The sequence below is a fragment of the Plectropomus leopardus genome, chromosome 8, assembly GCF_008729295.1.
Source record: "Plectropomus leopardus isolate mb chromosome 8, YSFRI_Pleo_2.0, whole genome shotgun sequence".
Taxonomy (NCBI): domain Eukaryota; kingdom Metazoa; phylum Chordata; class Actinopteri; order Perciformes; family Serranidae; genus Plectropomus; species Plectropomus leopardus.
Window position 1 is genome coordinate 25,549,583 of NC_056470.1, and position 25,672 is coordinate 25,575,254.

At 39.5% G+C, this 25,672-nt stretch overlaps 1 protein-coding gene and 1 non-coding gene across 7 annotated transcripts; both read right to left on the reverse strand.

The window, feature by feature from the left end:
- Positions 1–23: 23 nt before the first annotated feature.
- Positions 24–25,672, reverse strand: LOC121946533 (protein kinase C-binding protein 1-like). 6 transcript variants are annotated; one of them, XM_042491139.1, is made up of 22 exons: positions 25,589–25,672; positions 22,650–22,881; positions 22,317–22,552; positions 16,392–16,462; positions 15,725–15,879; positions 12,004–12,225; positions 11,409–11,522; positions 10,865–10,957; positions 9,713–9,800; positions 9,577–9,632; positions 9,402–9,479; positions 9,190–9,305; positions 8,582–9,057; positions 7,516–7,644; positions 6,945–7,100; positions 6,046–6,558; positions 3,375–3,845; positions 3,125–3,270; positions 2,923–3,003; positions 2,765–2,843; positions 2,368–2,607; positions 24–1,204 (listed from the first exon to the last, which is right to left on the reverse strand). In XM_042491139.1, the coding sequence occupies exons 3-22, from the start codon at positions 22,328–22,330 to the stop codon at positions 1,026–1,028; spliced, it is 3,477 nt and encodes a 1,158-aa protein (XP_042347073.1). In that variant the 5' UTR covers positions 22,331–22,552; positions 22,650–22,881; positions 25,589–25,672; the 3' UTR covers positions 24–1,025. The 6 variants fall into 6 exon arrangements, with proteins under 6 accessions (XP_042347073.1, XP_042347076.1, XP_042347072.1 ...); XM_042491142.1 differs by having other exon boundaries at positions 12,004–12,147; positions 22,646–22,881; XM_042491138.1 differs by having other exon boundaries at positions 22,646–22,881.
- On the reverse strand, positions 24,993–25,065 carry trnak-cuu. Its single transcript has one exon. It is a non-coding gene; the product is annotated as a tRNA-Lys (tRNA).

Genomic DNA, 25,672 nt, shown 5'->3' on the forward strand with positions numbered 1-25,672 from the left:
TAAATCAATCAAGGTGGGCTGTGTTAAGTTGATCAGAGCATTTTTATTTTTTCTTCACGAGTCCATTTATGTATGTACAATATGTAAACACGAACGAGACACGAGCTCAAAACAGACATGCTCACAGGAAATAATATCCAGCCAAAATGCAGTTTCTATTTATGTCTACCCAGTTCTCCACCAGTTAAACAGAGGCTTCGCTCAGAGCTGACATTCATATTTTTTATTTTCAAATAACTTTTTTTTAGACACATAGAAATGTGATTTCATTAAACATACTATAAAAACATATGACACTATAAATATTGTTCAGGTATTTTCTTACAAAAACTTTGTACAGTTTACATTTTTTAGTTCTTTTTTAATAAATCACAGATATTTTTTTTTTATGTAGGTCTATACAATGTGGAACTACAATACAAAATTGGTATGAGCCAAAAATGCCCCTGCTGACATGAGGAGGACATAGTTGAAAACATAATTTTTAAACTTGCAAAATATCTCAGATAACATGAAGCGGACATGATTTCAAACATAAAAATGAAACTTGCATAACCCAAAATACCTCTGATGGCACTGTGATAAATGAATATCAACTGTCGATGGGTGTTTTTGTCTCATAATATGGAGAGCAATCAACAAAATAAAACAGCCACCAAGTACTTAAGAGCAGCATTGAAAAGTGTTGTAAATATTTTGTGGGTTGATACAATCTTGCCGAGACATGAAACAAAGTGGTGACAGAGCTATGACAAAACTACAGAATGAAAAAATACAACCTCACATTTTATTTCTCAAGACAGACTACTTTCACATGGTGAATCCACCTGAACACAGACTTGTGTGGGAACTGCGAAGGAGAGATGAACCAAAATTTGAAAAAAAAAAAGTCCATCAAGCAGATGAACACATGGGAATGGAGAAACCAAAATGATTTGTCACAGAGGTGCAGGTCTTCAATCACCAAGTTTGACGACACATGTTTGACGCGACAAACCCCGCAGAGAGTATCTGTAGTGTAGCAGTTAGGTCACAGTGACGCCAGCACTGTCCTTGCTCTTGTCCATGTATGTGGGAGAGTTGCTTTTGTCTGATATGGATCCTGCTCCTGAGGGCAGCGTCTGTGTGGCAGGAGAGAGGCCCGACGATTTCACTGAAGGGTCGGAGTTGGACTCTGCTTCTGGCTCCTGCTGCGAAGCTGTTGCTGGAAGGAAAATTAAAATGTAAAATTTAAACATGGACACAGTATACCTGCGTGTTAGAGCAAGATGCATCTACAATACACAATAATGAGGTAAGCTGCCTGTATTTATTACTACAAAGTGACACTATACTTTAGCAGTTGGTTTGATACATTAGCCCTTTTAAACCTGAGCAAATTGACTTGATTGCTTTCAAAACATGGGAAGAGGGCAATGAGCAACTAAAGAAGAAATTATTATTTCTTGGAGACTCCTCTAAATGTGGATGCACCTATTGCCTTGATTTGTAATTACTGTTTGTAGAAATGTAAATAATTATTTTTTTCTATGTCCAAAAAACAAGCTATATATGATTCAAATGTCTTTAAAAATGCAGTAGTGAGGACCCTTTTGTTAGTTTCAAATCAATAAATGACAAAAAAAAAGAAAAGAATGAGTTTCACGTCAGTATTAACTGTGAGTCTATAAACAATGTCCTTTTAAAAGATCTGCTCAGTCCACTATTTTACAAAAGTAGCAAGGAAATAAGAATGATGTCTTTTGTGTAATACAAAAGAATCAGCCAGTCATTTTTATATAAATCTGGTCAATGTCAGGAGAGGCATCCACCCTGATGGCAGAAAACATAATACATACTCTTCTGAAGTACAAAGCAGTCTGTTCTGTAGTCTGTAGCTTCTAATTAATGCAACTTTACTGCCACGTGTCCTCCATGTCAAATATTTTAGTTTTGGATCACAGTACTTGAGGTGTAAATACAGGGTGCTTTCGACAACAACAAGAAACAGTAGCACAAAACACTGACACCAGGAAGCATTTACATTGAGAACACACAGCCAGATTTTTTTTAAAGTGCCTCTTAGGTTGCCTTCTATCCTGCCTATAAAATAACTTACAATAAGCAATCAAGAAATAAAAAAAAAATATGGCAAAAAATGTTTGTTTTTTGAGTATCTTTAGTAAACTACATTTAACCCAAATGCTTTGAAAACCTACTAATCAGTGGCTTTTGGTATTTATACTTTCCAAATCATCTTTAAATTTTAGGTGACCGTTGTGTGACAGCTTTGTGCATGACAGCACTAAACACAATCGATGACGGATGTTGCACAAATGTAATTCATATATTGGACACACTTGTGCGCCGTGTGTGTGTTAATGTTACCTGACTGTGTGCAGGACTTCATGTGCTCTGGCCAGTGGGCTTGCTGGCAGGGGTAATCACAGTAACTGGTATTCCAGCAGCAGTAGAAGATGGCCTCCTTCCTGCAGTTAGCACACCACTGTTTCTTTTTGGTCTCGTCCACCGCCTGCTGCTTTTCCAACTCCATCTGCTTTTTCACCTCAGCCACCAACCGTTCTCTTTCCTGCTCCAGACTCTGCCTCATCTCTGCCATCGTTAGCTCTGCATTCAAGTGAGACAAGATAAAAACAACTTGAATCGTGTGTCATGTGTGAAAAAGACACCTGTGGTGTTATAGTGTTCATGGAAAGACTGGTTCAGTAATAACTCAAAGCTCAGAGTTGTGATGGTGACACATTCCTGGAAGCAGGAAACTTACCGAGATTGTGCTTCATCTCTGACAACTCTTGTTGGTGCAGCCACTGGAGCTTCTCGATCTCTATCCTTAACCGTCGAATCTGTGGCAAAAACACACAGAGATTAAAACTTGCCAAGTATTATTATGACCTATTAAATGAGCATCATGCCAAGAATTACCTCTGCAATTGTGTTTCCTGATGTGCTTTTGGAAAGATCATTGTAGATTTCAGTCATTGTCCCTTTTATTGTGTCCATGATCTGCAGAGTTTTGGCAAAAAAATGTCATATTAGAGCTCAGTTTTCACTATACTTTCATCCTGAAAAATGAAGTAAACACAGAAGTAATTCCAAAAATATGACGTAAAACGGGCCTAATTACTTTGTTTGTGTACTTGGCTATATCTGCAGCCACGTCTGCTGAGCCTGTTGGGATCTGCAGGTCTCCAGACATGTAAGAAGAGGAACTGCCAGATGTGACCTGGGCAGATGTCGATGAGGATGCACTCTGAGGCACGTCTTTTTGCACTGCAGGGGATAAAGTTGGGAAAAAGGGAAATCATGCATATTTGAATACACATTTGATCTTTCAATGTTAAGTTTAAGATGAATGTTCATGCTGTTTTTTATACCCTTGGCTGCTTGTCTGGTCTGATATCGGGTGCTGGAGGAGGAGTTGTGCTGTTGTGACTGCTGTGGGCTGCGTGTCTGCCCCTGACTCTGGGCCGGGCTCGGCACTGCTGACTGCTCTCCGTGCTGCTGCTGCCTCTGCACCTTCTGCATGTGCCATTTCTGAGAGGACGTTTGGAATTTGGTCGGATTCCAAACCACCGCCTGCTGCACGGCCTGAGCTGTCTCTTTAGGCAGTAGAGGGCGCTGTTTCTTCATAGCTGCGGGTGCTGGGGATGTTGCGGAGACCGAGGTGGAAGCGGGAGAGGGGGCACTGGTGGATCCGCTGGTGGCTGTGGTTGCACTGGGCTGACCAGAAGCTGCTGTGGAAACAAGGTTGAGGGCTGCTGTGATGGAGGGTTGTAAAGAGTCTTTTAGGTTAGAGGCGGCTTCCCGTGATGGTGCAGCTGCTGCAGCAGAGGAGGGAAGTTTACCTGAGCAGAAAGAAAATAATATCGCTCCATAAGTGGGGGGCATTCTGAATATCTAAACTGGGCACTTTAAAGGAATATTTCACTCACAAAATGGCCATTTGTGAATCAACTATTCATGCTGTGTTACCTGGAATTTGTAATTTTTTTTGCATGCCTCCAAAAAAAGTGTGAACATATTGATTTATCAATTGACAGCAATCAAAACATCAGTTTACAGACTCTCACACAACTTGTGCAGTATAATCCAAGTCTCATTTATCCAGTCATATGTGCAGTACTTTCCAAACACATGCATTTCTGCAACAAAACCCCCCCCAAAAAAACCTTAGTAATGGAGTCTGGCTTTAAAGAGATAAGTTTTACTTTCAGTTAAGTTTTAAACCTTTTGAAACTGGAGTGATATCACTTCTCTTGTGCTGCTTTCAGACACCTTTCACAAGTATTTAAACCTGCAAAATCCCTGAGAAAACTAATGCAATTTCTTTCAAAAATGGGGGAAAAAAGGCAAAAGCAACTTGTTGCACAAACTGTAGTAGAATTAGAAAATATTTTTTTAAAAGCTAGGGAAAAAAGTAACAAAAGTAAAAAACTTTATTTCTAATGTTACAGAATTATATAATGTTTGAGCACATTTTCCAAGTCATTTCTTTGTTTATTTGTTTGTTTTTCAAATTTCTTTTAAAAAATAAATAAAACAAAATAAAATAATTATTATCAATTCTTTAAAAAATAAAAAAATTCTGGTAATTTTCTTGCCTTTTTTATCTTTCCTCAAGAGACTGGAATCTTTTTAATGACGTGTTTAATTTGTGGAGTTCCCCTTTTTACTAAATTTCCAACATTTGTTTACAAGTCTTGGAAAGTACAACTGCATATGTGAAAACTGAACTGAATTGTGGGTAATGTAGGCACCATGTTTTAACAAAGAAAATGCACAAAATTAAAATAAAAAAACATTCTAATAGGGTTCTCTGCACCTAACCTGTGCAAAAAAAATGCTGAAATGGATAGACTGCAAATCTTCAACAATAGCTGGGTGCATGAGGTTACTTTTGACATAATACTTATGAAATGTTTGACAAACAGGTCTAAATGTATGATTAAGGTATTGTATACAATAATAGCGCTGTTTTTAGAGTATATTGGTTCTAGACTAGCAACTATTATGTTGAAGGGTCTGGTGGATGACGGATAGGAAACCACACAATGTACTAATGCATAACTGATCTGCTATGGGGCTGCAGGATGTGGGTCATTCCCCCTCCCACCACCAACACTCTATATTATTTTATTTTATTACTTTTTTGGTTTTTAATGTGTGACATGGCTTTCCCCTTATTGCTACTGTTTGATTTGTTGGATTATCTTTGTATTTGTCTTTTCTGATGCTGTACTGCATGTAGAGAAATGCAAAACTATGACACAGTCTTTGACACGGTCTTTACCCCCGTGTTTCTAGTGTGTTACATAGCCTTCCCTTTTGATACGGTATGGTCTATTGGTCTTTTATGTACTTGTCTCTGTATCAGAAAGTTTAATGGGTCCAGTAAATAGTGACCAGAAAAAAACTGTCCACTGCAAGTCCAACAATATATGCAGGAGTGTGTTGCAACATCCATGGAGTACTCTTTCAAGGGATGGATGTTTTAAGGTCGTCTGAGGACTTTAAAATTAGTAAGGGATAGCTGTGAACTTTAGGAGACTGAGGGGAATTATCGCAGTATACTATATTTTGAAAAATGTGTCTAAAAATAATACAGCATTTATCGCATTGCAAAGTTTTGTATTTGTGGCAATATATTTTTCCAATAACTTTTGTATCAAATTAAGAGTAATTTTTTTTAAATTTTTTTTTTAGGAAAGAGTGATGATTTTTAAGTACGTATATGGCGATGAATCACATTCGCATCACTGTTCATGTATATCTTTGTAAATAAGGAAACTTGAAAGCAGCCTCAGACTTCACCCTGGAGACGAGATAGCTGAGGGCATTCGGTGAATAAACAAAATGGTGTAGCGGTGAAGAGTTGTTTGAAGTGTTTGAAGTGTTTTCATTTTTTATGAACTTGCACTGAAGTGTGTGTGTATGTGTGTGTTCCAACATTATAAGAATATTATTTCCTCCAAACTGTCCTTCTAACTGACACACAAGTCATTACAGGAGAGAATTACAGGAGAAAATGGATATCAAAGGCCTCACCTTCCAGCTTAGCAACATTAGGCTCTTTGAGAGTTTTGGCAGCTGAAGCCCCCGCCTCCCTCCTCGCCCTCTTTGAGTCACGGCCTCCATGTTCGTCTCCCAGGTCGATCACCAGCTCTCTCTCAGAATCAGAGTCTTGTTCAGCGGCCGATGTGGCGGTAGCTGCTCTGCCCTCCTCTGAAGTTTTGGGTTTGTCAGTGAGGGGTTGAGACTGGGGCGTTCTGGGCTTGTCCTGGAGGTCCCTATCTGGTCCATTGGTGCCCTGCTTGTCTTTGAGCAGGGGTTCAGGGGTGGCTTTATCCGCCGCCCCTGTAACTCCCTCCTTATTCTCTCTCTCCGCGCTTGCTTTGGGCCTTTTTCTGTCTGCTTTGTCCTTGTCGTCCTGGGCGGAGCTCTTTGGCTTGTGTTCCTCGTCGCTGAGATACTCGCTGTCACTTGTGTCCGATTTGTCAGAGTCCTCAGAGTCGCTGTGATCCACACCTTTATACACATCTTCAGAGATTTCATTGATCCCTGTATGGAGAGACATACACTCTTGATTAAAATGTTTTAAAAGAGTTGAAATGCTTTCTGTTATACAGAGAGGAATAAAGAAATACAGAAATAAATAGTTTTTTCTTTTGTAGTAAGCAGCAGTCACACTTCGTCTAACATCACATTTCAGCTTTTTTGGATAAATTCTTCATTCTTTAAATCACATCATGAAATACTATTAGACAAAAAATATGTAATTACAAAAACTGTCATGACACTCATAATTTACTATATCAAACAAAAACATGTAATTTTGCTAATGGACTACAGAAAGACTGGAAAATTCTTGAAATTACTGATTTTTAAATATTTTTTTATTTCTTACAAGAATAAAGTTCTGTGCCAAAAGTTTATTGGGTATGTACCTAGCTGTGCCTTGCAGCTCTCGATAGTCTTGTCCAGGCTGCTGATGGGTCTCTTTGGGGTGGGGAGTGAAGCTGACGCTGCCTGTTGCTGCTGCTGTTGCTGCTGTTGCACAGTCTCGCTCAGCTCCTTTAGATCCATCTCAGCCTTCACCCGATCTAGAAGAAACAGAGGACTGTTTCAGTGCAATGTTTAGTATTAACTAACACATTAATAATGATGATGAGTGGAGATCATTATTTGTTTTTTTGTTTTAACTTTTACCTTTTTTTTCCTCTAATTTTTACAAGGTTTAAAAGTGTACATCAACATGTAACTGTCAGTAACATAACATACAGCCATACTGTTTTAGTGTGACAGTAAAGGATGTAGAAAATTAAATTAAAGTCTAAACCTGCTACTTTTGCTACAATAAAATTTAAAAAATATCTTTTAACAGCTGACTCCAATGTTGGAAAGAAAGCATTGGTTGCCACCTAATCGCCAACATTTTTTTGCATGCCCTCTTCTCCTTCTCGGTTATAAATCTTTATAAAAACATCATTACATCATATCTGTGCTGTTGGTACTGACCCAGGTTGAGATTAAGGATGCCACCTGTTACTACTGTCCTCTCCAGCTTTGGCACCAGTCCAGGGTTAAGGGGCTTTGGGCTGCCTGCCACGTTGCCTGCAGGACCCATCTTCCCTGAGACAGGAGATGCTGTAATCACAACAAAATTTTAATAAATCCAAGTTTAGTGTTTTAAGTTTAGGTATCCCTTTATATCTTGAGATAGAATGGTTTTTAAATTGGCATCACTTCACTCATGGCTCACAGCCTGAGTATTGTGGACTTTAAAGGATATTTCAACAGAAATGTGGTCATTGGTATATCAGTTTCTCACCACACGTTACCAAGGAGAAAACTTTGTTTTTCCTGCATGTCTGCATGGTGACAATCCAAAAAAGACAAACATTCTTGAGTAACTGAAATAAGGTGCTCATACTGAGCATATGACTGGATACATGAGACCTTGATTATACTGCAAGAGATGTATGAGAGTTTGTAAATAGATGTTTGATATAGTTTTGCTGTTTTAAACACAGTCTCTGTTTACTGTTTACACAGTCTCACTTCTCTGTGGAGGCATGCGAGAAAAACTAAAGTCTTCTCCACAGATTCAACAAAACGCAGGGTAAGTTATTGATATACAAATGGTCATTTTGCACATGAAACATTATTTTTAACTTGCAATAACTGATTTGTTTAGCGTCTTTGGAACAGCAGAAACAAGTTGTGAACACAACATTGACATGACATTGAAACTGTTTAAATGAATATATAGAACTTGTTAGCAAATAGTTGTGTATTTACACATCCAACAGTTATGGAGCAACCTTATCATTCATTTGGTGTTGTGCTTTGTCCACCTGATGAATGTTGGTCTAACATTTGCTCTTCTTTTAGCTCTGGTTTGGTCTCTACCAGCTCCTGAAGTGGCCGTACAGCTTAACAATAAGCTGTGGACACCAGCAGATTCAGCTGAATTCTCTTTAGGATTATCTCTACGAGCTGCCCCTTTCACACTGACAGATCTTCACTTAATACATTGCTATTACAAAACATCAATTATCGCCCTTTTTTATCATTTATTTACCAGTACAGTCCATTGATTCCTCTCCAGTGCTGTAGTGAAAGGTAGGATTCCTGCTGGCCTTATCCATATCCTGCTCCCCATCGGACCCCGTGTGAACTGACGAGTTCGTGCTCATTGGAGACCGAGGCATGTCTGTCATCGAGACCCTCCGACTCATGCCGCTGGGCGTGGAACTCTTGCTGAGGACCATCTTAGGAGACGCCGTTAAATCGAAGTTGAAGCGAAGTTTATCCGGTTTCTCTGTTTTCACTGTCCCGGCACTGGGGTTGGAGGGGTCCAGTAGCATCTGTAGCTGGTTGTTGGGTGTGTAGGGGGTGCGAAAGGGTGCATAGTTGAAGACCCCAAATTTCTTGCGAATATTTTCCACATAGACTTCCATCTCTTGCATGGCACTGTTGAAAATGCTCTTTGTCTTTTTCACAGAGAAGGGGATCTCTTTGGACATGAGGTAGCAGTTGTTGATGGGGACCCATGCCCTACATAAAAGAACAATAAAACATTCACCAAAGTAGAATAACCAGGAGTCTAATCTTGGCTTAGTTTTAGTTCAAAAACCCAAATACATAGAGCCATTTTCTCTCTCGTCAATGCTCAAAAGTTCTTCTCACCTGTCATGTTGCCCAAAGAAACGTGCGTCTACCTGCCCGTCCTTTTCCCGAAGTGCTTTAGCCGGCCAGAAAGGAAAGCCCTTTAGCTTAGCCCAGACAAGAGGGTGGGGTTGACTCTATGAGAAACAAAAGGAAACAAGTCAATGCCTTACTGATCTGAAAACTAAACCAAAATTGCTAAATAGGATATTTAAGATTCTGTAAGGACCTACACATGGCTCACAAAACCAGTTGTCCCTTTTTTGGCATGAAGACAGGTAGCACTCTGGACACACCTCAATCTCATTCATCTACAAATACAGATATTAAATGACAAAGATATAATTGATATATAAATTGATTACCTCTACAGAATATTTGCTAATATTAAGTTAAAAGTGTCTTTACCTCATGTTCACAAATCTTGACGATGACTTTTGCTGTTGCTGTTAGTTTGTGATTACCTGAAATAAAGTCATTATCTTCCTTTAGATTTTATATTAGCAGAGTAGGGGGATTACTGGTGTATGTGAAAGTGGCCTACCTCCATTATAGATGATGCAGTTGTGTAAGATCCATTTCATGTCAGCAAGAAAGGCTTCAGTGCAGCCGTACATTTTCTTTTTGATATTCTGTGAAACCAAGAAAACAACAAAATCAAAACAGATACATTAAAGAAAACTGTTAAATATCTGTATGTTTTACTTGTGTACTATAGTGTACACTATACCTGTATGTTTTTCTCCTTCTGTGGTATCTTGTGACACATTTTAAATGTCACTCATGTGTTTAGTTGTTTTATATGTCAAATGCTACTTTACTGTTTTGGTGAACCAAAGACATTTTTTTAACTATGGTAGACAATTTAGTCTTATTCTATTATATATGATAATATTCCCCTTTAAATAATCTACAGCCTCACTTGTTTGTTTTTATATGCAATTCCCATGCTTAATGTGTCCTCAGAGTTGCAAATCTGACACTCATACCCCCTTTCCACCAATATAGAACCAGTTCCGCTCCAGTTCCCTCACCTAACTTTGAATCGCTCAGAGAATTTCGGCCCAAAATAAATTGGTTCAGAATCCAAAATGCTGATTTTCAGGTGGAACCAAAAATAGCATTTTTTTCTTGACCTGAAATCTGAACTGTGACGACATCGGAGAGTGTGTCATATTCTAAAGGTTGGAAAAGGAGGATGGAGAAGGAAACAATGGAGAAGTTAAGTAAGAAAAAGTCAGATAAAAAGAGTGTGCAATGGTCTCTATGATAGCTTGTCCATGCTTGTTTTGGGTAAAAACAATTATCTGTAACAGTAAAACAAAAACTTACAGATAATCAATGCAATCCAATTTGCTAATACTGTATATTTTTGTTGTGCATTGTGTAATAGTCTCAGTTGATGACACATCCATGATTAAAATGGTTCGGTACAAAACTGGTGGAGACATGAACGGGTTCACTCAAGAACAGTTTCCAAAAATCCAGAACAGAACTAGTTCAAGTGCCAGAACTAATCTGGTGGAAAAGGGGTATTAGAGGACCGATTACTGACACTTTATTGGGGTTAATTTCCCCCTCCTGCTCATTCCAAAATGTTTGTAAAATTGTAAAATGTTAAGACTTATTTTGTATTTCCATTTGTGCATTGTTTTTTAAACATTTTTACGAATAAATCAGAGAAAGTAAATGTTACCTTCTCTAAAGTACACAGGTCCATGGGGTGAAAAATGTACTCTGCATAATCCGGGTGCTGTTCCAGAGACACGGGCTTTTGAAAAGGCTCAGTCTGCTCAATTTTGACAAATGTGTGGGGAAAAAAAGAGAAACAGATGCATTAGCCAACATTTGGATGTCTCGTGTCTGGGAAATTTCCTGAACTTTTGTCAAATAATGTTATTTATATAGCTTGGTATCACAGATCACAAATTTACCCTTGGGGGCTTTATATAAAACACTTTCTTTAAACATAGAAAGATTATGAGGCTCTGATTAACCCAACATTTAATGGGGTGCCCGGTGGCTCAGTTGGTAGAGCAGGCGCCCCATGCACAGAGGCTATGTCCTTGCCGCAGTGGCTGCAGACTCGAGCCCAGCCGCAGCTTTTTGCTGCATGTCATCCCCCCTCTCTCTCCCTCTTTCAGGCTATGTCTCTCCTATCTAATAAAGGAAACAAAGGCCCCCAAAAATATCTTTAAAAAAACAAACAACAACATTCAATGGATCTTCACAAGTCTTACCCCAGGCTGTTTAATCTTTTGGAGTGCGAATTTGAGTAAGTAGGAGAGTTGGTCTATTGTCAGCATTGTCATTGCCTTGCTCTGGGTTTCAATGCATTCGGCAACTGTAATTTTCTGCAAGAACAATAAAAAGGTTAATAATTTAAGACATTAATGAACATACAATGAAAACAACAAATCACATCAAGCAAATGAACACTAATGCGTATTAAAACTTAGATTAAAATTTTTAAGTTGATATTATGTTTAGCATGTACATAAAATAAAAATTGCGCCAATTAAAAAGTATGTAGTAAACTTTTCTAAATGTTAATAACAAGATAAAAACAGCTTCTGTATCCTTTAACATCTCTCAAACTTGCAGTGTGAGCAATTAGCTTGCTGGTGTGTCACACTATGTGTCATGGGGGGCCAACAGGTCTGAGGGCTTTTGGAGAAATTCCAGGGGATTTCACCAAATTAATCCTTTCTCTTTGGCTAAAGCTGCTCATGGCACATAGTCCAACACCCCTCTGACAACTACGCAAGCAAGATTGTGCCTTTCCACACAACCACTTGTGTACAGCCACACACATACACGTCTTGAGCGAGATACCTCACACTCTGGACAGAACCAGTCGCCCTCGGGCTCGGCTGGTAGTTTGAGGCACTTGGCGTGGTACACCCTGGGGCAGAGCTCACAGCAGAGCACCTGGCCCTCGCGGTGGCACAGCCAGCAGTAGAAGTCATTCCTGCCGTCCTGCGGTACAACATCAACAGGGTCTGTGGTGAGTGCTGGCTGCTTCATATAGTAAAAGGGACCATGTCTTAGCTCTGACTGAAATGCAGGCAAGAGAAACAGGGGGGCAGGTTTCAAAAAACACGCAGGAACACAAAAAGGTGCAGTGCAACAGAAACAAGACAGCAATAAGGTGGGGTAAGCAGGGTAAGCAGCATAGAGGGATATAAAATCCATAAACCCAACAAAACACTGAGGCAAATAAGTAAACTGAACACTGGTCACATGGCTGAATCAACTGTGAGTCTAAGACTAAACCAACAGGTTTTAGGGTGTGACAAATACTGTTATTTAAAGTCACAATCAGACAGCTCATCCTTTCACTTGAGTAAACACAATGAATGCTATGTTTCTCTGGTGAGTACCTGACTGGTATTTAGCCGACTGACACATTAACATATTAACAGAAACTGATGCACCTGCTTTCACAGCTCAAGATTATAATTCACAGTCCAAATCAGTGTTAGGTATTAATTCATTGCAATACCTTTTCCAAGGCAATTGCAGCTTATTAGCCAATTAAAGAATATATAACAACAGTCAAAATATTGCAAAAAGTGCTAGAATTATCTTTAAATGTCATCCAAGTTCAACAGAGGACTAAAGGGCAAAAGGGAGTAAATCAGCACCACATTAAGTTGATGAGCACAAACTGTAAACAGATGCATCAGATTCACATATATCATCAAAATGAATGACACTTTAGCAAAACGACAGAACAAATATGATCAAAGGTTAGGCCTGTCACAATAACCACTTTTGTTGGCAATATTATTGTCATTTTGAGACCATTTTATGCCACTGAAATAAATAATAAAAATAACAATAATACTACAATGCCATATGGATACAAGTACACCCTTCAAAAGAGCAAATTACTTTTAATTCTTATGGATCTTCAACATTGGAATTGGATTATGACAAAAAAATGCAATTTCATTCAAGAAAGGCTATATGAAATTATAGTACCAGTTCAGTTGAAGACTTAATACAGAATTTGGCCAACAACAACAAAACAAAGTGATGCCTCTTGCAACTAATCGACAAGCCTGGCAAAGCTCCAGGAACACCTTAGTTACCTTCATAATTCAGCTGCTGTGCTGTAGTTGCCTCCCGGGGTTGGATGGCCTGGGAGTCGGGCTTTGCTCAGAGATTTACAGAAGGGATGATGTCGTTTTTGGAGCGTAAAACAACCAACGACAGACTTTCTGGCTCATTGCAAGAGGCTGGCAAGCTAATGATTATCAGGACTGTGTGTCTATCAAACAAAAAGTGCTGCTGCAAGCTACTGGAAAGCAACGCTGTGTCATCTTTGAAGTGTTGTTTGATTTTTCTTTGGATTTGCAAATGGGCAGAGGGGAGGGAAAAAAGGAAGAATCATTGTGCCCGTGTCTTATGATGATCAGGAAAATCTTATTGTTTATTCTGGATTTATGTTGGCTAAAACGTTGGTGACATTCTTATGTAAACAAACAAAAAAGGAAAACAGCGAGCGAAAATCGAGGTCAACTAAATGTTCGAGGTCATGTCCATATATGATAATGTAGTTATTGTGACAGGTCTACTGGCAGTGATTAATTAAAAAACAGAACGTCTAAAAAATAAATTAACTGTGGGCTAAACATGCTCCAAGCCTACACAAGATCACAACAAGACACAGCAGGTAACATCTATACATGTTCGTCCATCTTTAAGGTGACAATATACAGTCCAAAATCAAAACTGGCGTGCTCTCATAAGCAATGTGGTGTGTTCTGACCAAGAAACCCCTCAAATTTCTCTCAGTCTTGTTCATCCAGTCACCACCTGGTATTTCAGGTAGTCTAAGGTTAGACAAAAACACTAAAATAACCACTATTGCCCCAACACAACTGCTTGCTGGATGGCTCAATTTCTATTACTTTCTGAAAATGAAATATCTGACATTCACACCCACTTCATGGCATGATCTTCCAGGTGTGCGGAGATGAGAAAAGAATAATGGTTTAAACTCAAGTTCTCCTTTATCATTCTTTACACAACTTTTTGTGGCACTTTACCAGTATAAAACAACATAAATGCCTTCTAGGAGAGACTGTCTGAAAATGAACAGTTATCCCTGTATAAAACGTTGATCATGTCTCCTTCCTCTCTGTGACAACAGACTTATCATTCCCTGTTTAATGCAGCCATTCAGAAAAGCTATACGCATTTAGTTTCCTATCAGGACAGAAAACAAGGCCGCTAAACTATTTCTTTTCGAGCATAACCCGTCCCCCTGCATTTTGTTAATAAATGTAATGCAATGTTTATTGCCCTTTCACTTTGATTAATTGCTTTGGGTGGAAGACAAATCAGTCCAAACTCATGTTGTCTTTGTATCTAATTATTATTTTTTTCTGATTTGCCAGGTGGCCCACCAACCAGTTTTCTAATTAACAATAAAAATAAATTCACATTGGAAACTTTTTGTACTTTGAATGTAAATAAGGTGCCTTTGAGTTAAAAAAAAACCCAAAAAAAACCCCAGAAAAATAAGAGCCAGGGGAAGAAGACAAACCCCCCGACAGAGGTCTGGGCAAAGCCGTAAATGTTCTCAAATCCTATAACCCCTTTCCAGTGTAATTAGTGGGTGACGTGGGTTTTCTAAATACAGGAAATACAACTAAAACAGGCTATAGACTTATTTCCTCTTCTTAGTAGACTACAGTCGTGTAAACAGCTCTGAACCAGATGAGCTCTCTGTTTTTTTTTTTGCTGGTGTGTCAAGTTCAATGTCACGGCCAGCTGGAAAACATGTTAGTACTCAGTAGAAAGCAGCATGGAGGCCAGTGAAAATGTTACAATGGTTTCTTCTTTTTATATCGTACATCTTTTATGGTATTTGTGGTGGTGGCTCATTGCTTCTTGCCAATAGAGGGGTAAAATTAGCATGTTTGACCAGTGTTGGCCATGTGTAAAGCAACACTACAAGTTTTGAGGTGCCGCTGCGTAACTGAGGGAGGTTTGTCACTTTTCCACTGCTTTAAAATACATCTGGTGAAGAGTAGGAGTTTGTCACATAGTTTGAAACCAGATTTACTCAAGGAAGGTGTTTTAGATGGCAAGTTCAGTATGAAGAGACCTGGATCTTTGCTTATTTTTCATGAGAAAATCAATCAATGCCTTGAATCAAAAATCAACTCCTGTGCAATAATACTCCAGAATTTCAAGATCTTAGGGCATTCTCAAAAATTGTGAATCCGTGTCCCAATATTTCTTTTACATATGGCACAAAGTGGAGAGATCAGTTTGTTTATTTTAAGAATAAAGGTGTTATTATTTTGGATCTCTGGAATATTTTATATCGAGTTTCTCTCATATTGTTACACAAAAAAAGCTGTTGGCAGAGGCTATTGATAAAAATCATTAATGTTTGTTTATTAACTGGCCCCTGGCCTCTGGTCATTTTGCTTAAGTGGCCCCTGGACATCACCTGTTGAGTATCCTTGAAGTACACCATTCTCCACCAGCCTTTGAGAGCATGCCAATCTTGAAATGGGTATACTGGAGCACTTACCTGGTCTTTGTTGTTGCAGTTGACGGCTCCAGGCTTCTTCTTTTTCTTGAGAGGGCTGGGCGAGGTGTCCGAGGGAGAGTGTCCATTGGAGGAATGGGTGGGGCTGGACACCTTTCTTTTCACAGGTCGTTCCGCTGACCCTGGTGGATCAGGGACTGGAAGCAGACAGACAATCAAGCTGTCACATGATGGAAAACAATCTTGTATTGTTCACTGCACTGGAGATTAAGAAAATGAAAACGCGGGTGCTATGACAATAATTTAGCTATTCCTTCAATAAATTAAAAGGATGGACAAAATCATTAGTGCAACTGAGACATTCAAATGTCAGATGTAGAATTTTGTCATTATGATAGTCTAGTACTGACAGCAATCTAAAAAGGCAATTATTGAAGATGCCTCTTACACATATCATATTACCACTTTATAGGAACAAATAACTCGAGGGCTGCCTCTGAACTAACAAGACCCTGTGTTATTATAGTTGACACTAATGCTAAACAGGCAGGCAGCCAGGCATTATGGATAATCTTTGCAGTCCTGAGAGACCAACAAAATGCATCACACTGCTCCCCAAACTTACAGTAAATAACCTCTACATTCTTTGATACTAAGGCACCTAAGATGTTAAACTCCTAATGTGAGGTGCTCGGCCTCAAAGACTTACCTTTGGATCGTGCAGATGCATCCATCCCCTCTACCACATCAGACTCTGTCTTTATCTCTTCCTCAGCCAGACTGCAGAGCACCGAGCAAGAGCACACAGAAACACAGAAAGAGAGGCAAAGTCAGAAAGGGTGTTCAGAAACCACATCAGCATAACAGTAAACAAGTGGAACACCACCTAAGGCACCCCGGTCCCAGAGGATCTGTCAACTGGGACTCTGCAGGTTTCCATTGTTATTGTTGTCATTTGATTTCAGCACGTCTCTGACACCACAAGTTCAAATCCTTTCCATATCATCAGTGACAAACGAGTCTGAATATGTTCTTTATGTTCCAAGAGGAAGAATGGTAACAATCACCATGGCAACGCTGCTCTCCGCTCAGCACAAGTTGATATTCACAACAACACATAGGGCCATTTTAGTGCCCTGCACCTCCATCCATCAGGAGACACTGCAGCTATAGATTGTAGTCCGATAAGATCCTGGTCATTGTTGTGCTTTCTTTAAAACAAATGCTGAATAGACCTATAGTAAGAGGATAACCAGTGGGGGTTGGTCAAAAAAGGGTCAGTGTCTCATGATGATTAACAGCATACATTTCTGCAACCTCTTAAGTCACATCTGTAACAACAGGATGACCCCGAAGGATTTGGGCCCTTTCTTAGAGACCAATAGCAAGAAATCCATCTAACAAGCTTTAAACAAGGTCTATCTAAATATTTTTGGCCTTAATCTTGACAGCATCTATATCTAAAGCAGACGTCTCGGCCAAATTCATGTTTATATCACTGTCCATCACCCAATCTGTATATTTGGCACCACAATATATGAGCATTTTGCATGTTTTTAAAAACAGGCTTTTCTACAGCTGTGTTTAAAAAGCTGATCTTGCTCTCCTCTCATTTCCGATGAGAGAAAAAAAAGGTTATGAATAAAGGGGATCTGGCGATAAATGGATGTCTTTGAGTATTTGGCTCCTCCTTTGAGAGCACAACAGAGGGCCTCGTTCCAAGGATGTAGCCTTTATTCACGAGACCCGAGAATAAAACCCTGCCGAGGACCCCTGACAGGTCACACACTTGACCAGTTCATAGCTCTGGCTGCAGCTCTGGTTTCCAGCTAGGATGATGGGTTTACAGGCTAAGACTCAAAGGTCAACCACATTTATGGGATAAGCTTCTTCTGAAAGTAAAGGAATGCTCTTCAGGTCCCCTCCTCTGCCCTTAAAGAGACAGTCCACACAAAGTTGATCAAATGTCCATTCTCTGATAGGCTAAGAGGTTTAAAACACATATCCTAAAGCAGTGATACTCTACCTACAGCCCACGGGCCAAATCTTGCCCTGGAAAGGGTGCTGGGTGGCCCCCCCAAACATTTTTCTAATTCACAATGAAAATAAAGTGATTTACACTGGGATTTTTCTTTTTGTAATTCTAGTATACATAAGGTACCAGAGTGCATAAAACATCAGCAAAATATAGCTTGTTTATCAAAAAAGTGTTAGCAGAGAGCCCCCTGCAACCCCAACAGAGGTCCTAGTTAAGCCTCTACTGTCGACAATCCTAGAAATTTCCTCAAATCCAAGAAATGTCCTGAAATTCTGGAAAAGTCCTTAAATGTTCTGAAAACATTCTGTGTCAAAAGCACAATAAAGACTGTTTGTCAGTGATACTTCGCTTACGGCCCATGGGCCAAATATGAGCCAAATCCTAGAAACGCCCTAAAACATCCTACAATCCGAGAATTGTCCTTAAATCCAAGAAAAGTCCTAAAATCCTACAAATATGTATGAGGCTGCTGTGACTGGCCCCTGGCCTCTTGTCATTTTGCAAAAGTGGCAAGATGAGTATTGTCCTCAAGGGTTTAGGAAATCAGATACGACAAAGAGATAACATGTGATCACATCAGCTATTAAACCCGTACACAAGTCAACTTTGATGATTGCTTTACAATCCAGATTTAACAATAATTTAATATCTTTTTTCTATCAGACAAAATACCAGATACTGTGACCAAGCCAACACTTCCCAATCATCAAGACTATTCTTAATATTCCTCTTTCAGTCGGACTGGAAATCACACACACCTCAAACTGAAATTCAGCAGAACACATTGCGTCATTACTTAAACTGTCTGAAAAATGCCAATCATGGGTTGAGCAGAGTTTCTTAAAATTATGGCATATGGGTAACTTGTTTCAGCCTGCCAACAAGTCACACACACACACACGCACACACACAGACACACATATACCCCAACCCCTCCGGGGCCTTCCTGTTCCGGACTGCGTGAACAAACGAGGCCCACATGAAAATAAGACAACGTTAGCCAAGCCGTTCTGCTACGTGTACCACAGCCCTGAAAAGAGAGAACATTCGCCATCACCAGGCAGAGCTGCTGCTGAACAAAGTGCCACAACCCTGTATTATATACACACTTGATGGCAAGACACTGCTGCAACTACCAGGAAGACGGGATGACCAACAGTGAAAAAGTATGCTGATCCAAAGGACATTCTCATGATCCATCACACAAGGAGAGTTAAGCAAATAAATCCTCAGCAGATTCTGGGATATATTCCAGGGAGACGCAGGTTCAAGAAAACACTGACAGCATTCCCCTCTGCAAGCAGTACCTGATGGACAAAAAGGAAACAACACTGACTCAATGCCTTTTAGATTCCACTCCTGTGAGAGACGAGCAGGGCTCTCTCGTCACAGAAAATGGAGGCCACAGCTTGCTCCCCTCCCCCCTCTCCCCCATCCCCCACTCCGAGGCTCAGACTCAGGCACTGGCACATCCATGCAGGAGGACCAGAGAGATCTGTGGAGATTACAGTCCAAACATTAAAAAAAAAAAAAACAACGGCTGTGTCAAGACAAACCTCCACGGCCGATCGCAGAGATAGAGGAGAAAACAACGGCCAGGGAGATGCGAGAAAACCCAGTAAAATGAGAAGCATTCATCTCTTCTTTTTTTTATGTCTTCGATCCTGGCTTCCCTCCTTCCCTGAACACTGCTGTCATAGAATAATTAGATTTCATTTTGAAGAGAGACCATCACTGTGAAGCCACACAGAGGTCCTGGCAGAGCTTTTGTCTTTACTTTAAAGAATGTGCTGTTTCTACACGTAAGTCAGACAAAAATCTGAATAAACGGCCTCTTCATATGGCCATCGAGGAAAGCCATTCGATGCAAACATCATTATGTACTCAGTGCACTGGAGCTGCTGTTGAAAACACTTGGGATTAAAATACTACAAAACATCCTACTCACCCTGCTACAAAAAACCCAAGAGAGATTATTAGGTTTTGTAAAACAACATTCAGCTTTCACAATACCAACAACAGCATGCAGACAAATGAAGAAATGCACAGAATTAGCTTTTTTTTTCTGAAATCAACAAAACATAATAATTAAAAACACAAAATGTCCCAGTTTACATAAAGATATTAAGATGCCTGTCTTAGCATGACTCCTTTCACAATGTTAAAATGTCTCAAAACCAAACACTTAAAGTATGCACAGAATATACTGTATTAAAGAAAGGTTTGACCTGGATTTTATATAAGGCTGTAAAGGGTGAATCAAAGATGGCTGTGGAATTTTCCAGAAGGCCCTTGCTCTCCCTGCTGCTCTCCCTCTGATTGTCAATCTTTAACCTCAACTGCAGCTGCAATTGGCTGGAGGGCCAACAGGGTGGAACATTATTGGTCGGCTCTGCTATGCCACACGGATCACACAGTGTGTGCAGGCTCCCCTCTTCCTCTTAAAAAGCATTTTTTGCTGCAATGCAGAGATTTCCCCTCTGCATAAGACGGTTTATATTCCTTCAGTTTAGCATGCCCTTCTTGATTTTGACGGTATATACCAGAAGGGATTTGATAAAGGCCTTTGGGGAGATTTAATGTATGGTTGTCATGCATAACTCAGTGCTATTCAACCTCTGCCGTCCTGTTTAGCAGCTACGTTGCCTCAGAAGGAGGCCCACGCGATTTGTCCCAACACCACGACGTTGCACATTGCTGACATTTCTGAGTGTCAATGTAGCATTTATATTACAGGCTCGGTCGAGCACGGTGGGGTAACTCATTCAGTAGTTAGAGCTCTGGTTTTGGTTTTACACAGAGAGGGCATTAGCCTATGAGGAAACGGTGATTGTAATGTTGCTATTTTTTGGCTGTCTTGTAGATGAAACACGCCGAAATATTCTTTCCTTCCCCCACGCAGCTGAGGCTGCTAAAACGGAGAGACATTATGTAACACAATGTACAGTCAGCGCTGTGCAAAATATATAATGGCATCAAACAGTAAAGACTTCCCTCATACTCTGTGTCTTTGTGTAGATTTGACAGATAAACTTCTTTTTATCTGTAGCTTATGTATCATTATATTTCAGTTTTATGTTTAAAACAAAGAAAAAGTACAATAGGGGAAACAGAGCAAATATTGCAATATATACAGACAACATGTACAAACATGCACACCATATAGAGACCTGTTAAGGTCTCGTATTGTTTCTCTGTCCCTGCGGTCTAATCCGTGAAAAAGGGACTGGAGTGTTGCTAAAAGAGCTCTCTAAACACAAAATGGCCACTGTCTGCTGAGGATCAGAGTGGAGGAAGCAGTTTCACAATAGTGCTGCAGAGAGGACGAAGCCCCAGGCGGTGAACTTTGGGCCTGTGGCTTTGAATAAAGGTAAACTGTGTCCAAACATCAAGATTTACATAAAAGAATTGGGGGATAACCCTTTAAAAAAAGGTTTGTTTCATGTGGGCTCGTCCTGTCATCTATATGGAGTGTATAAAACTCCATACCCAGTACAGTTTTTTCTAAAGTGTGCCGAGTCATTCAGTTTCTGAATTTCTTTTTTTTCATATGTACAGTACTGTGCAAAAGTCTTAGGGCACATTGAACTTTATTTTAGCAAGGTTACAATGATCATATATATTCATTTCTTAGTTGTATCTTTACTAAAACAAAACAAGAACACAGTAAATATGCATTCAGTATCAAAAATGCAAACATTTCAGAATAAAACATCTTCCACGGGCTAAAGTTGCAAGTGCTTAGTGTGACCTTCCTTTCCACTCACATTATGGCACTACAGCTCCATGTTTCACACTAAATATTGATTTCAGCCTGAAGAAGCTATTTTGTTGTGACTTTTTTGTTGTCACTAATCACTGCACATCTTCTCTATCTTTTGTATCTTAATAAAGCAACTGAGGAAATAAATACATATATATTATATCGTCATTACAACTTTGCTAAAACGACAAGACTATGATCTATGGTGGCCCAAGACTTCTGCACGGTGGTACACATGTACAACATAGAGACTGAAACCCAGTTTTAAGTTATGCCCTGCACTCCTTGTCCTCCTTACAAGCACATCTGTTGCCCCCCACGTCTATTTCCCGGCCTGGCATGACACATACAAGAAAACAGCACAGAGGCAATCCACTTACAAAGGGTACATAACACCCCCCTTCCTCCTCCTCCACTGCCCATCCCCCATTCTTTCTCTGCCAGGCTACAACACAAGACTGCCACAGCAGAAAGGAGATGTGGGTGCCATTTTTAAATCTAACTCTCTTTTGCATTATAAAAAAGGAAAAGGATTTGCCATGGTCCACTCTGCCTCCTGTATGGCAGCCTGGTTGTCTGGGGCACCCATGTGACCCTGAGACACAGAGAGAGAGCAAGGGTGAGAGTCGTTACCCAACCCCCCACCCTCAGCACTGTGGAGCAGAGAGGCCTGGCGAGGCCTCCAATCCACCCCAGCTCCTCCTCCTCCTCCCTGCACACTAAACTGATTTTTAAGGTGTGCACATTCATCATGAGAAACCAACAGTCACCGCAACGACAAGAAGGAAGCCATGTTGTTATCAGAGAGTTGAGATAAAAAAGACAGAGCTTACCTCTGTGGATGCATGGCTGCCTGACACACTGTTATGTCAACACTTATAAAACATGGAGGACACTCTCAGCCCTCAGCCGGGGAAGGCTCCGCTCTTCAGGCAAGGCGATCAGGCCCCAGTGTTGTTAGCCAGATCCTGACTGGTCGCTTTCCTCACAGGCAGGATACAAGGCCGCGTCTGATTGGCCGAAATGTTTCCTGAGTAATTATCTTTGTTCAGTGCAGGCAGGGGCAGCACTGTGAGTGTCAGAGACAGGGGAAGAAAAATAAGCAGAGTGCTAGGCCTAAAACCACAGAAAAACATGATTAATAGGAGTATTTTTGACATACAAACCCCACGTGACAATGGTTTGAAGTTTCCAAGTGTAGAATCTGGCGGTAGTTGTCTTATTTGAAGGCTTTAAAAGTAGAAATGGCAGCACTGTGAGGAGCAGGACACCATGGCTTCTCTGTACTAGCCTCCATTTTTTTATGTGGAGAGGGCCTTTGTTTAAACTCCTCCCTCCCTCTCGGCTGTTTCCAGAGAAAAAGAGACTGTAGCTTTTCACCTATTTTGGCAATTCAGTCTGAAAAAGAGAGAAAAAACATAAGCAGATAAAATGAGAGATTAAATAGAAAAACACTTTTGTGGTGTGCTGTAAAGAAAGGGGTAAAGGACAGAGTTTCGGGGAAGTCATTGTCCTCCTATTGCACACATTGCTACTGTTACTGGGGCTGAGCATTACACCGTGATATAAAATTAGATATCGCCTTAGAACAAGGCAACACTTACAATATTACAATATCCAAAATCTGATTTTAAAGGGTTAATTACAGTACAGTAATGTTCTGTCTGTTCTGCTGTTCTTTTATTACCTTTATCCTCTTAGTTGTTACATCCACATTAATGGTGATTATTTATCAAAATCATTGTAAATATTTTGTGAAGGCACCAATAGCCTTCCCTGAAGAATTTGGTCAAAAATATTATATTTGATTTTCTCCATACTGCCTAGCCCTATTTGTTACTGTAGTATCCTATATGCAGATAGTGTCAACCAAGCAAGTATATATACTAGCCCATATGAGGCAAAATTTAGTAAATATAACAAAAAAAAAAAAAAGTTTAATATATGTCTCCCCATCTCCTCTCCCATGTGCAGGAATACTGAAATTGAAATTTGAGAAACACTGGAGAAGCTTTGTATACGGTGTGCATAGGGGTTTGTTTGCTCTTCTGCATCTGTGCTCTCACAGTCATCATTAATAATGAAACACAGCTGGATAAAGCTACAGTTTTGTTGCCCTCTTGACATTCAGGGGTAGTGAAATAATCAGTGATAAAATACAAATTTTGTATATGAAAAAAAAGTGATGAAATCTTGGAAAATAACCCCGCCATAAATTTTGGTAACTTGTAATGTTCCTTTCTGCTGAGCCTGAATTAGTTGTCTACTCAACTCTTTGGTAAATTGTAAGGGTGAAATTCAATGGACTCTGTCTTTTAATTCTTTGAAACTTGAGCAAATTCACTTAATTTCAAAAACAGGGTGATGAAACACAAAAGGAGAAATTACACCAAAATTAGCAAGGAAGTAGTAAATTGTGAAAAAAAATTACTTGAAAACTAACTGTAACAGAATTTTAAATACAAAATTATTATAATTAGTTTTATGGACATGTTTCCCAACCCTGAAATAATTTTTGTAATCTATTTATGTCTTGTCATGTTTCTCACTGCCTTGTTAATTTTCAAAAGAAATCAAACTACTTTGCACAGGGTCCATAGGTTTAAATACTTGCAAAGCGTGTCTGAACACAGCACTAGAAAATTGATGTCAATTCAGGTTTCAAAGCGTTTAATGTTTTGTCTATCAGTGCTTATATTGTTATTATTTTTCTTAAGGGCCCATCAAGATTACATTACTCAAGGGGTTATCCCTAATAGATAAAGAATAAAGAAGAAGAAGAATAAACACATTATTTTTAATTATATTAAGTTTAATTCACAGATTCATTCATACTAGACAGGTTGATCAGCTTCACCTTCCTTTTTACAAAACAAAACATGGTCAGTATTTCCTCAGATATTATGGTGTACGGATATGAAATGATTAAGTACACTTAATTAAATAATTAAAAATAATTAAAGGAAATTATCATTACATTTAATACATGATGTACATGATTTTCAGACACACACACACACACACACACACACACACACACACACATATATATATTTTTCCTTTACACTTTTGTACTTCTTGGTTTTTATTGGATTAATGTTGACATGCTGGTTAGTTTTTCTGCTTTTTGTTGTCATTCATATTTTGTTGTATTTATTGTATCATGTTAACTTAGGGGGGTTGGTTTGTTTGTTTGGGTTTTTTTTTTGCTTTTTTAAAATTTTTTGTAGTTTTTAAGTTGAGGGGGGTCCGTTTGTACATGCCTCTGGCTCCTCTCCTCTCCATTTTTTGTGTCTTTTATTCAACTGGATATTATGCCGTTTATAATTATATAAATAAACTAAAACCAACTAAAACTTAACTAAACTACACTACACAAACCTAGCCTAACCTACTAGTAAAACACCCTTATTTTGTATCCACATTCACTGTGCCCTTGCAGAGAAAGTATGGTAGAGAGATTAGTGTATTTTTTATATCTGATTTTACCGAGCAGACCAAAAATTATCCGCCCAACGTGGGGCTCGAACCCACGACCCTGAGATTAAGAGTCTCATGCTCTACCGACTGAGCTAGCCGGGCTGTGAAATCACATGTCAAACCGACAAATTTACTGATGCAATCCACTGGTTTATTATCTTTGGTATCACACACGAGAGGTTATGTCATGCTGTAGACCTGGTGGTATGAGCAGGGGAGGGTTAACTCAGGTCCTGTTATCACGGTTCTGTCTCATGCTGACCTCTAGTGGCAGAGAGCGGAAAATGTTTGATTTAACTTGTGTCTTTGAACTAACACTGCAAATTCTAAGAAATACGAAATTGTCATCACGTTAAACTGCCCCTCCAAAAAGCCACAAAATACCGCTAGCTACTGAAACCACAATACAGTAAAACGACTGGCTTTTGGTAACGTATTTTAGAAAAGCTTACGACAGGTAGATAGATAACACTGCCCTACAGCCCCAAAGAAAACGTAGCCAAATGAATTCTCTTTTAGAAGACGGCAAACGCTGTTAACGTTGTTATATATGAAATAAGTCGTGTAACATCAATAATGGGATCGTGTATCTTGAATGCCGTGTAGTTAAACGTTAATTAGTTACCTGAATGTTGGCTTCCACCGTAATTTGTCCATTAATCACCGTTTAATTAAAGGAAACACGTTAAAGCCACCGTCGTGTGAGTTC

Coding starts and splice junctions, on each gene's coding strand:
- LOC121946533 (XM_042491137.1), bottom strand. CDS start 21,913: ATGGGGGATGGGCAGTGGAGGAGGAGGAAGGGGGGTGTTATGTACCCT. Junction 9,633..9,712: donor CTGCATCATCTATAATGGAG/GTAGGCCACTTT, acceptor ACTTTATTTCAG/GTAATCACAAACTAACAGCA. Junction 1,205..2,367: donor GAAGTCCTGCACACAGTCAG/GTAACATTAACA, acceptor TTTTCCTTCCAG/CAACAGCTTCGCAGCAGGAG.